Source organism: Haemaphysalis longicornis, unplaced genomic scaffold (assembly GCF_048455015.1).
Source record: "Haemaphysalis longicornis isolate Haplotype H1 unplaced genomic scaffold, Haemaphysalis longicornis Haplotype H1 scaffold_3, whole genome shotgun sequence".
Lineage (NCBI taxonomy): Eukaryota > Metazoa > Arthropoda > Arachnida > Ixodida > Ixodidae > Haemaphysalis > Haemaphysalis longicornis.
The window spans coordinates 92,385,258-92,399,311 of NW_027526335.1; the positions used below are offsets into that span (position 1 = coordinate 92,385,258).

The following is a 14,054-nucleotide window of genomic DNA, read 5'->3' on the forward strand; positions in this document are numbered from 1 at the left end:
AACTGCATTCGTCTGCCACAATTAAACTCATTATACATGTATAGACATGCCATTGTTTATGCAGTGCCCTTTGTGGAAGCCTTTTGTGTAAAGTTGGCTTATGTGTTGTGTGTGTGAAAGCACGTGTGTGGGTGGGTATGCCAGCTTGGCAGCCAAAAGGCATTGGTGATCCAGCGGTGAGCTCGCAGCAGCTGCCATTGTCACTGGCCTATCCCCCTGTTTGATTTATAGATGGGTATGCTGACTTCACAGCAAAAGGAAATTGGTGAATCATTTGCGAGTTCCTGGTGGCAGTTGTCACCATTGGCCTTTGACTGGGTATGCGAGAATGTCAGGTGACCGTAACCTTAAGCCTAACGACGTGTCAAGCAGCATGAAACTTATTGTATATCAAAACGCAGGTGCCAGTTAACAATGTTAGACCTCAAAGCATAATGTTAAGCCATTGCGTACCCAGTGGAGGCATCAGGCCGATACCCCCATTTGCTTCCTCGTCCTTGCACGTGAGCAAACTTAGCCCTCCTGTGCACTTTTGTTTTTCGTCTATACGCGGTTCCAGAAAAAACAGGCAGGAGGAAGTTCTCTTTGGCTACGAGCTTTATTGCATGTACAGGAGAGAGACACAGCTGCCGTTCAACTCTACTCTATTATCATATTGTGACACGTAGAAAATATATATGCATAGTGACAGTGCTGCCCTCTTTCTCCTCCTCCTCCGCAGACCCCTCCAGCTGCACACCAGCTCGGGAGTGGGGGCCAAGGCGAGGCACCGGTTGATGCAGGTCTTGTACCAGGCATGAAGGCGGGCTCCGCATCACCCATCATCGCCGCCCTCACACTCTGCTCAGCTTCACTCCAGCTGCGAAAGGGAAAGGAGGAGGGTGTGGGCGTGGATCATCATCGTGCGAGAGAGAGAGAGAGAAGAATGAAATAAAGCAGAGAGAGAGACACGTGGTGGTGCCCTCCCCGGGACCCACCCTCGTCGTTGCTGTAGCAGTCGGTGCAGTGGAGCTTGGTGTTTCGGACGCGGACGTCGGTGCCGCACAGGCCGTTGCCCAGCGGTGCCTGGCACACGCAGCAACGGAAGCAGGCAAGGTGGTACAGCAGCTGGAGACTCTCAATCACCATGGCTGCGCCGTGACCTGCACAGCAACAGGCGGGCTGTGAAAGTTGCTGTAGAATGTGTGTGAACACACCGTAGGCAGACTAGCGAAACGCACCATCTGCAGCCACATATGCTTCACGTGATTCGCAACAGGGGGGGGGGGGAGTGACTTACAGTGTCGTCTGAAAATAAAGAGACATGCATGTAACTTTCTTGGGATTAATTATAAATTCTCATATAATTCTCTGTAATGCGATTGTGCTTGAGGGTGAAATAAAATGAAATGAAATGAAATTTGTTCTAAATTCTCATATAATTTGTTTCGGGATACTTTCCCTAAAACGAGTCACAGCCGTTTTCTGTAACTGTAACTCCCTCCATAGATGGCCATGTTGACAGCAGATAAAAATTCTGTAACAAAACTTCTCAGTTATGACAAGTAAATGAAACTGGGCCTAAGAATAGAGTTGTCTTAGCGGCCAATTTTAGTATAATTTTTCCCAAGATATCTGCATTGAATTACGAGCTACAGAGCATTATAACACTAGCTGTGGAATGTGTGCATGCGATTCTTTGTTGACGCAACACAGTAGACACACCCAATTTTGGTCGAAACTTCGCGCAAGACAGCTTCACTGCAAAATTATAATGAAGACCCCCTACACAATTCCGTAAGACAAACGCACGAGGTTTTGAAAGCCTCTTTTAAGTTACATTGGAAAAGTCGGAACTGAGCAAGGGGTTAACAGCGTCTGCTGAATTAATGCACAATATAGCCACCTAACGCAACTAGGTGCCGTAATAGCATTTAGGCACTGATGGCTAATGTAAGCATTGTGAAGCTGGCTAGCTAATGTCATGGGTCCTGCATAGGCTGTTTGCGGCTACCAGAATTGTCACGTGCGCTAATGGACAGCTGCTGTGCTCTCGCCTCGGTTCCTTGTGCCACCATGAGCACTGGAACATGCCAAGACATTGCCAAGAGAATGTTCTAGGGCCCAATGCTAGGCGATTGTATTGTGCACGCAAAGCATGTGTATTTTGTAATGTTACTTCAATTGATAAAAGACATGTAATTTTATATCGTCAGAGCAGAAAAAATCTGCCACGCATAGACGCTACCATCCTGTGCCTACCTGTCCTTATCTGCCTCTCGCAATTAGGCCAGCTCTCCGATTTGACTAATGCTCGGGCTGCACATTCTTGGTTTGCCTTGCAGCACGTGGCATGTGGTTTTCGCCTAACACCAAAATAACCGTACACCCCGACAGACACCATACATCATTTCCTGCAACGTCGCACCACACTACCTGCTCGGTAAACTAGGTAATCAGCTTGAAGAGCAGCAGTTGGTGCCACCACAGTTCTTGCCTGAATCCTGGACAGTGTTTCGCAACAAACCGCTTTGTTCACTCGCAAATGGCGTGCACCAGGACCGTTTGCTTTCCACATCACAGCATGGGAGAGTGCATGCTCACGTGACTGCTCAGCCAATCACCAGGTAGATCTTCAGGCACTGCTACCGCTCTGAAATACTTAACTACTAGAGTAAGAATGTTTCATCTCTTGCAGTCCGTAACCGCAAAACCTGTCAGTACAATAAGAGGTCCTGAGGTCTCCTGGCTATCCACCAGGAAGACTCCCTCACAGAGCATGCCTTGAGGTTCCGAGTGCCTTCATGGCTCTACCATTGTCAACTTCTTCTAGCGTTACAACCATTCTTACCTCCCTCTACACCCACATATAAGCATTAGAGTAATTCCATACTCTTTTAATCCTTAAAGGAGCCATGAAGAGAAAACACAAGTTTGGTTCATTAAAAAGATTGACACCACTGACACCACTTTTAACGTAAACTTCGTTGAAATAAGCTACATAATTAGGAAAAAAGGGAATGGCCATGCGACCCACTAGCTCATTTCCCGCAACAGAACATATGATGTCACATGAGACAGCTCTGCGATTGGCGGAGGGCGGCAAAAGCAAACGCAAATTAGGCAGAGTTTATAAGCTTGCTGAACGAGCCATTTGCGGTTACATTTAGGGCACATTCTTTTTAAAGCCGTAAGAATGGTGGGACAGTGTAAGTTACAAAAGCACATGTAAAGCATAGAAGTACCGATGCGTGCTGCTGTTGGTACTGCGCGCAGTATGCTTGTTTAGCTGCACAGAACTGCGGAGCTTTGGGGTCGTCTCAGACGATACTGGCCGATTGATTGACACTACGGTGTCTTACGTGACCATATTTTTCGAGCGAGCACTATGTTTCAGGCAACGATTTCCTCCCAGAACAAAAACAAGTCAGGTTAAAGAAGGTCAAAAACAAACCACAGGCACAAAACGGCATGCCACGGTATGGTGGCGCCATCTAGGTTTAACGTAAACAAACGCGTGAGCATCTCGATGCCAACGCTGCCGTACAGAGTGGAGACACCCTTTGAACGCGTCCCGTGCCGCTGCAATTGGTCAACGTGCTCAACGAGTCGTTCTTTTCGTTTCCCACGCGACCCGGCAACGCGAAACAGATAAGATGATTCGATAAGATGATTCGTTGCGGCGATAATTGTAGCGCGGTTTTGATACAATGACTTGCTTTTGCAGCGAGCGAGCGACCCAAAATGGCGGCGCCAGCATATACGTGTCTCCACCCTGTACGGCGGACACAATCAAGGGACCCTAGGCTGCAGGGCGGTCTGTGATGTCATTGCGGACCACAAAAACACACGATTTAGCGGGAAAATCAAACTTTTAACTTAAATTGATTAATTTCTCAGTGAACAAAGCGTCGTTTGCATTCGGACAAGCGCTGGGGGCACTATAAAACACGAAATCTTTCGAATAACACAAACTTATATTTTGTCTTCATGGCTCCTTTAATGCATGCGTGCACACAAGCATGCACAAATGTCCAGCATTTTCAACATACAACTCCACCTGGAGACAACAGGGGGCTTCAGGAGAGAGGACACAAATCCTCACTGGCTATCTGTCCAGCCCACCACCTCATTGTTTTTTTTTTTTAGTACCTCCTAAGCCTAGGCAGTTCACAAGTTACAGGGTTAAAAGTCCTCTTTATTTTCACTTTTTTAGGTGTTCATTAGTTACTCCGAGCCATACCATTCCTTTCTTTTCTTTCAAATTTTGCAGATGTCTAGATTTGCAGTGTGAAACAGGAGCTTCACAGAAGTAGCAGCAGCAAAATAAATTAAATGTTAAGGCCCAACCACATGCACGCGTAAAACCGACGTACTCGCGCAACGACGTACGCCTGCGGCGGCATACGCCGCTGCCTTTACGCCGGCCGACGACGTCGGAGAGGGCGAGTAACCACATATCGCCGCAACGCGCTCGTAAACCAATGCACCGCGCAGTGTGGCTCGACTACTTCGGACTCGGCTTTGTGGCGACCAGTTCAACTACATTTTAACTCAAATAAAGCAAATAATGCCTATTCTCACAAAAATACGTATATTTAATACAGAAACAACTAAAACAGTTCTTGGGACATTAAAAAACGTTAAGGATTAGTATGCATACTTGGCAGGCACGAAACCCTTCCGCTAGATTTGGCGTAAAACTGCCTTGCTCCCATAGTTGCTCGTTGCTTCGCGTGTTTTGTCCGGTTGTTTGGCCACCGTATTTTACAAATTGCTTCGTTTTATCGCATAATGAATAGTGAAGTTAGCTTATTTACCAATTCACTGTCTTGTTATGCGACCTGAACACCGATAACATCACCACCAGAGGTGTACGTCAATACCGTACGTCCGAAAGTTTGCGTCGATGTCTGGCGCGCTCTGACTTGGGCGTAACAAGCGCGTACCAATGCATTCCGCGTACGCCGGAGTATGCCGGTTCCTTACGCGCTTACGCCAGTTTACGTCATTGCGCGAGTACGTCCGTTTTACGCGTGCGTGTGGTTGGGCCTTTAATCTTCAGCAGCTGCAAATCGCCTAATACTTGTCAGTTTTTGGGCGCTTTGGCTGTTAGCGTTTCACTTTCGAAAGAAAATGTCATGCACAGGTTTTTCTTTCCTTGCTTCACTTGTAATCTCCCAACTAATGAGTTTTAAATGTACAAAAGAATGTGTAAATCATATCTTCGCACACTTTCCTAAGAATAGACACACATAATTCCATCCACGTATAGTAATTCCACAAGACTGACGTAATTCCACTAAGGCTGTCGGCATAAATTTGCCCCATGGATAATGACACCTCTATTCAGGCAGCTTTCTCACGCAGCCACAGCGTGAAGAGGCATGCTGTAAAGAAAACTTGCCTAACGGCTGGCTGCAGTGCGAGCAGAGCTTCCTCCCGCTGACCGACAGAGTGGCCTCAGCAGGCGCCATCTGCCTGCTGGCCTCCCCGTCAACCTCGCAGTTGCTGCTCCGCAACAGCAGCTCCTCTTTCCTCCGGGGGTCCGTCATGGGCTTGGGAGGCACGGGCGGCTTGGGGCCCTTAGTGGATGGCTGGGTGCGGGCAACCACTTGGCTGGGCGGCACCAACTCCTCCCGAGTGCTGTACTCGGACAGCAGCTCGGTGCTGGTAGTCAGGGTCGGTTCAGGCTCCCTCTCGTTCCTCTTCTCGTTCCTCCGCTCGTTCCTCCGCTCGTCCTCGTCGGGGAAGAGCTGCTTAGCGTCCTGTACCCGCTGGAAGGCCCTCTCCGATGCCTTCCTCCGTCGGCTCTTCCAGTCGTCAAGGTTCTGCAAAACGAGATTGATTGGTTGATTGATTGATTATGGGGTTTAACGAGCCAAAGCTACACCTGGGCTATGAGGCACGCCATAGTGGAGGGCTACAGATCAATACAGTAGAACCTCGATAAGCGGATATCACTTAAACGGAATTGCCGCTTAATCGGAACAGCAGCCTGTAAGTTCGTTGGTTTTGTATTCAGATAACGTAAAAAAATCTGTCAGTAAATGGAACTAAAATTTCAGCATCATCGCGTAAACGGAACCGAAAATGGAATTTCTTGTCAGGCCCATTGCCATGAGCATCAGCTGCTGAAGGTCCTGATCTTCAAGATGTCATTGCATGGTCTCAAACAAAACAAATTGATGCATTTTTAGTGCACAGTGACCAACTGTTGCCGCACAAACTTTGTGACTGCTGCGCCTAATCTCTCGTAGTTGTCTTGTTTTCTGAAATCTATCCGCTACATTCACGTTCTGGTGCTTAGAGTTGCATGAAATGGTATTAAGCGTGCGTACGCACATAAATTTCCACTTTTGCACATCTCTCGCAGCTAACGGAACTCCTGTTAATTAAATGGAACTAATTTTTTCGGTACCTTGAAGTTCCGTTTATCGAGAGCCTACTGTATTTACCACTTGAGTATCTTTAATGTGCGTCAAAATCTCAGCATACGGACATTTGGCTTTTCACCTTCACCTGAAAAGCAGCCACCATGACCAGGATTAAGCCCGTGTTTTTGAACTCAACAGTGCAACGCCTTGACACTGAGCCACCGCGACAGGTGACAAAATCAGACTGACAGCGACGTTGGCACAGTTTACCTCTCAGGCCCGTTTGACTGAAGCACTCCCATTATTGGTGGCAAAGTGAGAGAGCAAGTGCGCTCATGTTTCGTTGACTGATACACACAGTCCCCGTCAGTTCTAAAGATAATGTACACATTATGCCGTTCAGAAGATACCATACTAGTAAAAGTAAACGGGAAATCTCCAAATGTTTCTCATTAGATTCTCGTTTAATTCAAACTAGCGTGATTTGTCGCTGCACAGCAGTAGATTCCTGCGGGCACAAAATGCAGATTTTTACACGTCACTGATGCTCAAAACACAGCCACACACTGCACTGTTGTGAAACTGCTTGGTAGCAAGAACTTATGAATGTAGCATACAAACAGACAATGGTCAGTTTGGCGCAGCATCGACCATGATGATTTAGCATGCAAGATTCAGAGAGCACAATCATCGTTTTTGGTAAGCAAGTGATGGCACCCGGTGGCACCATTATTTTGCTAGGGCAATCAGGTATGTAATGGTGTCAGTTGTCATATAATTTGTTTCTGGATAATTTCGATTGCAGAAGAATTTGCATCGTTTTCTGTAATCACACTCCCTCCGTAGATGGCCATGCTTCTCTGCGTCGCAGGCAACGTGGAAAAGCCGGCTTACAAAGACCGAGCTCACACCAATCCCCTTAAAGTCGGCCTCACCTCTGAACACAAATGCAATGCTGGGAAAACATTTTTTTTTAGGGACAATACAAGCCGTCTTGTATTAGAATACGAAAGCCCTAGGACTTTCTTTTAGTAAGACGTGTTGTTGGGCAGGTTGGTTTATATTACATAAATAAGATTTAGCGCAGAAAAAGACAAGGACAACGAACGGGCAGGACAGGCGCTATCCTGCCTGTTCGCAGTCTTATTTACATGACCTCCTATTTTTTTTAATGAATTTTTCATACTGGGAACCGTTTTTTGCGCAGCAGAGAAACCTGCTCCAGAGAGAGTGCGACACGATACCATCAAACGCTGTGATTATAATTCATTATAACATGCTTTATACCAATGTGTCTATTCACACTAGCAGACATTGGGTTCACTAACAGTTAAGATACTGTGTTTATTTGATTATAAGGTGAGGGTGCAGTTTGTAGAGTCACAAAAATCGCCACATATATATATATACAGAAAGAAATGCCGGCAGTCTACAACGCCAAAGAAGGCATAGGGGAATGGTTAGACTATTTTTACCGTTAGTGACGTTATATATATATATACATATATATATATATATATGCTGAGCTTTGAATATACGGCAGGGTATGACTTTGAGATTATGGATTTCAGAAAAAAAACTCTCCTTATATTCGAATAAATATAGTATACTTACTACCTCTTTACACTTTTCTTTCCTCCCATGCGGGCACTGACAGCTGTTAAAACGCTTCACACGATCTTGCACAAGTCAAATCATAGCGGTAGTAGCAAAAGGTGTCACTATCTGCTACCTATTTATTTAATACCTAAATAAATACATAACAGACAGCAATACCAGAGCCACTAGATAGGCATAGTGTAGCTTATTTAGTGCCTCTAATGACACCCATGCAAACAGCACTGGATACCGTGTGCTAATTATGCAACATTGAACCTCCTCACAAACATGCTGAAAACCACGCATATAAGCACATTTGCTCAGTAATGTACTGGAATGCATTCACCTTTGTTAGCTGTACAGTCGGTACTGTGCCTACCATACCGTGCATGCCAATTCAGACCGTTTTGTTTCTGTTCTTTTCAATTCTTTTCTTGGAACAAGTTTACCTACCATAAAATCTTTGTTACCGTTACTTGCATGAGTTTATTGTGCATGGTGACAAGAAGCTTTCTTCTGAAGCATGTTTTAATTCAATTTTGTATGATTACTAGCCAAGAGGACATCAGCCAGCTGGCTGAGTGCATGTTAAAGGAGGGATTCAAAAGTGAACATGTTGAACCCTCACCACCATCATCATTCCTTTCCCTTTGCATGTTTTCCTATGACCAAAAAGCATGGACCAATCGCCTTCATTGAGCCGATACGTAAGGTTATTAGTAACAGCAGAGCTGTTTAAAGCTTGAGCTTGGTCCGCTGGCGTTCACAAAAAGTGTTCGCAAAAAAAAGAAAAGAAAAAGAAAAATACCGAGCACAGGTGAGGGTGCGTTTTGTGAGGAGCACCCGGCGTTGTTCAGGCTTGCGCGTGGGCTGGCACACATAAGGAGCTCGCAAAAGAAAATACCAAGAAAACAGTTCACGTGCATTCGCGCCTGAAGTGGGGAGCACAGGACAGTTTGCGCTACAGACCCCTGAGTTCGTGAAGCCAGTTGCCACCGGTTCTAGCGCATGCTAACGCGGTCCACTTCGGGAGAGATTTGAAAGCCTGCGGATGAAACGACCCGGGCCTCCCAGTCGTCGAGAAATTTCAGCAGCAAGTTCGGAAATCCATGTGAGGTGCAACAGCCGGGTCCCTGACGAAGAGAGAGGGGCCTCCAGCTCTGCTGGTTCTCCAGCCCTGCACCATTAGTGCAAGCTGCGCTAATTTTTTTGGTAGCCATAAAGTTAAGCCTAACGGCATGCCAAGCAAAGTCAAACTCGTACATCAAGCTACACTGGTTAACTCTGTTAGACCTGATAGCATACATTAGGTCTAACGTGAGGTGGAACACACCCATGCCGTTGATGTCCAATTGACTGCCACGCTCCTTTCCTTGGTGTAGCGTTCGCAACCACATGACGCATTGCAGCCAATGGGCACATGCCACAGCCAATGGGAATTCAGGAGCCACCTACAGACGCCGGGCAATGCGGACGCCGACTTTCCACTCAATGGGGCATCACATGCTTTCGCATTCAAAGTTCAAATTGAGGTCTTACGTGTCCAAGCTACAAGGTGTGCCATTGCAGACTGCTAGAGATTAACTCAAGCCAAATTGGAATCATTAACAAGCACAAACATCTCGCCACATGTGTGCTTGTTTTCTACTACCTCCATCGGCTAAACCACCACCGCAGGCTGCCAAAACCGAACTTGCAACCTGGTAGCGCCATGCATCAGCCGCCATACCGCCACCACAACAAGTACAGCAGCTTACCGTGGCGTAGCTTACCGTCTGCCATTGCTCCTCCTGCTCGTCGAGCTTGGCGTGCTGCTGCTTGCGCACCTGGCTCTCGCTCGCCTGGACCAGCTCTCTCGCCTGCCGCACGATGGGCGCCTGGCTGGTCTTGATGAAGCGCAGGGGGTCCGAGGGGCCCGGTGCAGCCCGGATTATAGGAACAGTGCGCACGGGAAGGTTCTGCGTGCTAGGAGCCCAGCGCTGCTGCTGCTGCTGCTTCTCCGTGTAGGTCTTGTCCAACGCGGCCGAGTAACGGTAGCCACCTGCCATGGCAGCCGCTCACAACACCCATCCCCGCACACTGTCACCAGGCTATGCCAGTCCCCGCGCACCTCGTCAATGCTCCGGGGGGGTCACCCACCAGGCTGTGTCCGTTTGGGAAGCGCTACATCCTGTGGCGGACTCGGCGAGTGGCCCTACTCCTACGCAACAGTTTTGGCACTGCAAGGAAAAGAAAGAAAAGGCGGTGGAGGGAATGCACAATCTCTTTTGAACATCACTGAGGAAAGAGTCTCAGCTACGGGATACGTATCCCAGCTCGATAAACTGGAGCAACAAGAAGTCTAACAGTGACACATGTGACACTCTCTTATCATACATCTAAAGGTGCAGATGTAAAAGGACACTGAAGACCTGCAAACTGCCCCTAATCAATTCAGCAGTAAAGCTTAGTGAGCGCGCAACTTTCTTTTTCTCTAAAAGTGTTTTTAGAAGCAGCCTTCCTCTCTCATCGTTCTCATGCATTATCACCCTGGCCCTATACACCAGCCATCTTGATGGATTTTAAGTCACTTCATTTCTGTTTTACCGAGATAATTTGCATTTAATTGTACATCTGAGTTATCATCAAAGAACCTTGTTTCTGGTGCACTTTGGCCCTGTTGGCCTTGCACCATTAAACCCGAACCATCATCATCATCATAATTTCTCATGCAACTTGGTGATTATTCGCTCACATCACTTAGGATTGTGAACAGCGCATGCATGTTCTGCGCAAATTGTACCAGAGCTTATAATATTATTGAAAATCAAAATTGAGAAACCGCATTGGAAGCACACATGATAGCGCTGTGGTAGTTTGCGAGGCAGCCGCAGAGGGCATCTGGTGTCTTTTCTTCAAGCTTTAAAAATAAAACAATGGTTTATGCTTGCACTACTTTCACTGCCAAATAGAAAACGACACAGTGCAGCCACAAATGAGTATTCACTTCAGCGTTCCTTTAACCAATGCTGAACCAAATATTACAGCTTAAGAGACGAGCTGTATAATGCGCCCTATTGGCCAGGTGAGCTATCGTAACTTATCAAGAAGCATAAAATATGCTTTTGATGCTGACACACTCTGTAATGTGAAGGAAAATAAGTGTGTTCTGACTTCAATGCTCAACTGCTCTGGATATTAATTATACTGTGTGCTTGAGTTTTTTATATATCCGACTGTAACTGAAGAAAGAATGGGTAACAAGTTTTACATGCAAGAATACTGAACAAACAGATGCAGAGACCACAGCATGAGTTTGTGCAAAGCACTAGTGGTGCGAGAACTCTCCACAAGCTTAAGTTCTCTGGGGAACCAAAGGTACCTTCGGTTTAGCCAAGCTCTCTGAACTGTTTTAGGCAGTGCAGCACTGGCCTTTTCTATCTGCGGGAGCAGTGCACACTGCTCCTGCACTTTCTTGCTCGACTTATTTACGGTCAGTCGGAGCATGTTCACCCATCTATCTGGCACCGGCAATCGCAGAACTACCACAAACTGGCTGGTTCAGGACGTGCAGGCCCAAGTGTAGAAACTTCAGACCTCTTCAATTTGGTCCTCGCCTCACCACCACTGCGGAGATTGTTGAGTTGCGCCATTCTGAGGTATCGCTGTCGACCGCTCCCCTGGCCTACCAGTGCTAAGTATCATGTCTGTGCACAGAATTAAGTCCGTCACTAGAGGAATAACCACAGTTGAAATAACAGGGCTACACATATGCTGCGCAAACGCTTTTTGTAAAAATCCGCCGGAGTAAAATCTAAATACGTGTACGCTGCTACGTGCGTCGCTTTGTGCCGAGGCGACGTCGCCGGCTGCTTGGCCCGCAAAAGGATGCTTGGGATTCTAAAAACAAGGTCGGGCATTAATCCTCCGGGACAAAGCTGGCAAGTTGTGATGAAACATAAACATTTAATAAATTAGTCAGCGACCGAGCCCGTTTCACGGTGGAAGACACAGTATACAGTAGATTTCAGCACGGCACCACATTGCCGTCTTCAAGTTTTCCCCCAGACACTAATCGCCGCGGCGTTAATTGCACCGCCCGCAAGGCGAGTAAAAGCAGACAGTCCGGTTTGATACAATGCACAAGACGCGGAAGTGAGCGTACTTCCCACTTTGTCGACCGTTTAAGGCGCGCCGATTCGAGTCCGTCCTACTTGGAGCGGCCACTGGAACGCCTGACCAGCCAAAATTAAAGTGATCGCGTTGAGCTGCGTTGTAAGATGACATGACCAACCAATTCTTAGAAAACATTGACGAGGAGCGGCCACAGTAAACGCCCGGTGCAGAAAGGCGGAAGTTGACGAGCCGGCAGTCGGTCCGGCTGTCGATGCGGGAAGTCAACAATACGCACTTTCCATAATCCGCAGCTCCCGTTAGGCGCGGCACCGTTGACTGACAAGTGCTAAGCAGCAAACGCAAGTCGTGGCACGACACCGTGCATCATCACTGCGAAAAAAAGTTCGTGCACGAACGTAGCACCGATCGGTTTGACCCGGTTATCGAAGATGTCAACTCTTCTCCCTCCGTACGCGTTCCCACACTCCGAGGGTAGCGAACAAACCAACAAACTCGACGCGGTTCATTATGCATCGAGTTTAACGCAAGTCACACTCACCTTCACGAGCGCCTCGGAGTCCGCCAGCCGCTTCTCACCGACGAGGCCGTGTTGTGGTCGCGCTGTGTAGGTCAACTACCCTCGCGACACCCGATATAGGCTCACCCGCGAGCGGTGCCTCCTTTTCCGTCACTATATTGTTCTTGGCGAGCTTCGCAAGCAGCGGTTCCGCGACAACGACGGGTGCACACGATTGTAGCGACTGCGGAAAAGCGTCGAAAATAGCACTCATCCTATCAAGGGATCGCGATTGGGCCAATTTGGCTACTTCTTGCGTGCCATTTTATTGTGTTCCGCGTCGGAAACCGGCCTACCCTCCTCCAGCACCCGTCCGGCGCGTTATGGGAGGCCTCCGGCACCTCGCCAACCGGACCGCGCTCATCTGCGCCGTTCTCTCCCCTCTTTTCGCTTGTTTTGAGGAGCATGTTCGGGGCGCTCGTAGAACTTGTCGGAACCTGACACAGCACGCGGCAAAAGTGAAACGATAACACAGTGCGGTGTTAAACGCGAGGAATCTAGGCGAACTGGTGGCCGATGCGAGCGGTCGGCCGGTTCGTTTTTGTTTCTTGACCGCAATGAAAGTTTGTTCTGTTTCACTGATTGCATCAGGCTGGCGCGATGCGAGGGCAGGCCGGACGTAGGCGGCCGCGTCTAACCTTTCCCTGCGTTTTGCATTACAACCGCGAGTGGCCCGTGTGGAATTACAACCGAAGCGCATCTGCTTGTTTTTTACTCAGCTATGACCGTGTCTTCGGGCGTTGTCTGTTCTGATACAACCGCGGTACCCAGTTCCGTTTTGAAACAGTTCAGAGTGGGAAAAATGTAAGCGAAACAGTTGAAACGGTTCCAATTCATAGATCAATTATGGATCAGTCTTTCGTCAAGGCCGGCCCTATACGCCAATCCAGGCCAGGAGCAAGTGCATATGGGTTCGGCGCGCAGTCTCTTGTGGCCACAAACGATTCCTGCAGCGATCTCTCCGCCTTTGCTTTCAGGTCCTAATTGACCGACCGAACGTTCCGAAAAAAAGAATGAGAACGCGAGATTTGTGACTGCAGAAAATTTTTCATTATTCTTCGCACAAATGCAATGCGCGGCTTTCCAAGCAACGCGTACACGCCAGAGTAATTTAACAAAACTGGATGCGGCTCTTTAGCAAAAGCACAATCTGGACCAAATGCCACCAGAAAAAAAAAAAAAAATTAAAAATCCCTCAGAAGGACAGGGTAGAGTGGGGCTGGTTGGTGATGCTTCATAGGATGCTAACAGAACTGGGACGACGCGCAAATATGATATGTGATGCAAATCCCTGGCCAGGCCAGCTAGTCCGCGGCGTGCCACGTCTTGGAGCAGCCTCGATCGGTGCAAACAATTTCGCAAACCGCCATAGAGTTTCCTACCATAGAGAGAAGTCTTTCTTGATGTTCCTACTACCAGAGTCCTTC

General features: G+C 47.8%; 2 protein-coding genes across 3 annotated transcripts in view; one reads left to right on the plus strand and one right to left on the minus strand.

Moving 5' to 3' along the window:
• Positions 1-1,399, plus strand: part of LOC144174864 (ran GTPase-activating protein 1-like) — a 33,842-nt gene extending 32,443 nt beyond the window's left edge. The window contains exon 15 of the mRNA XM_077703812.1: positions 722-1,399. Coding sequence (XP_077559938.1) covers positions 722-800 — 79 coding nt within the window. The 3' untranslated portion in view covers positions 801-1,399. The remainder of the gene's footprint in view (positions 1-721) is intronic.
• On the minus strand, positions 580-13,012 carry Smash (smallish). Of its 2 annotated transcripts, none has more exons than XM_077703813.1 (5): positions 12,610-13,012; positions 9,713-10,174; positions 5,387-5,810; positions 978-1,142; positions 580-859 (listed from the first exon to the last, which is right to left on the minus strand). In XM_077703813.1, the coding sequence occupies exons 2-5, from the start codon at positions 10,001-10,003 to the stop codon at positions 834-836; spliced, it is 906 nt and encodes a 301-aa protein (XP_077559939.1). In that variant the 5' UTR covers positions 10,004-10,174; positions 12,610-13,012; the 3' UTR covers positions 580-833. The 2 variants fall into 2 exon arrangements, with proteins under 2 accessions (XP_077559939.1, XP_077559940.1); XM_077703814.1 differs by having other exon boundaries at positions 9,728-10,174; positions 12,610-13,004.
• Between the last annotated feature and the right edge of the window lie 1,042 nt (positions 13,013-14,054).

Bases quoted from the DNA above. Each gene is read 5' to 3' on its own strand.
- Smash (XM_077703813.1), bottom strand. From the start codon at position 10,003: ATGGCAGGTGGCTACCGTTACTCGGCCGCGTTGGACAAGACCTACACG. The intron at 5,811-9,712 runs GTAAGCTGCTGT...CTCGTTTTGCAG, and splicing joins AGACGGTAAGCTACGCCACG to AACCTTGACGACTGGAAGAG. The intron at 860-977 runs GTGGGTCCCGGG...TCCCTTTCGCAG, and splicing joins CTGCTACAGCAACGACGAGG to CTGGAGTGAAGCTGAGCAGA.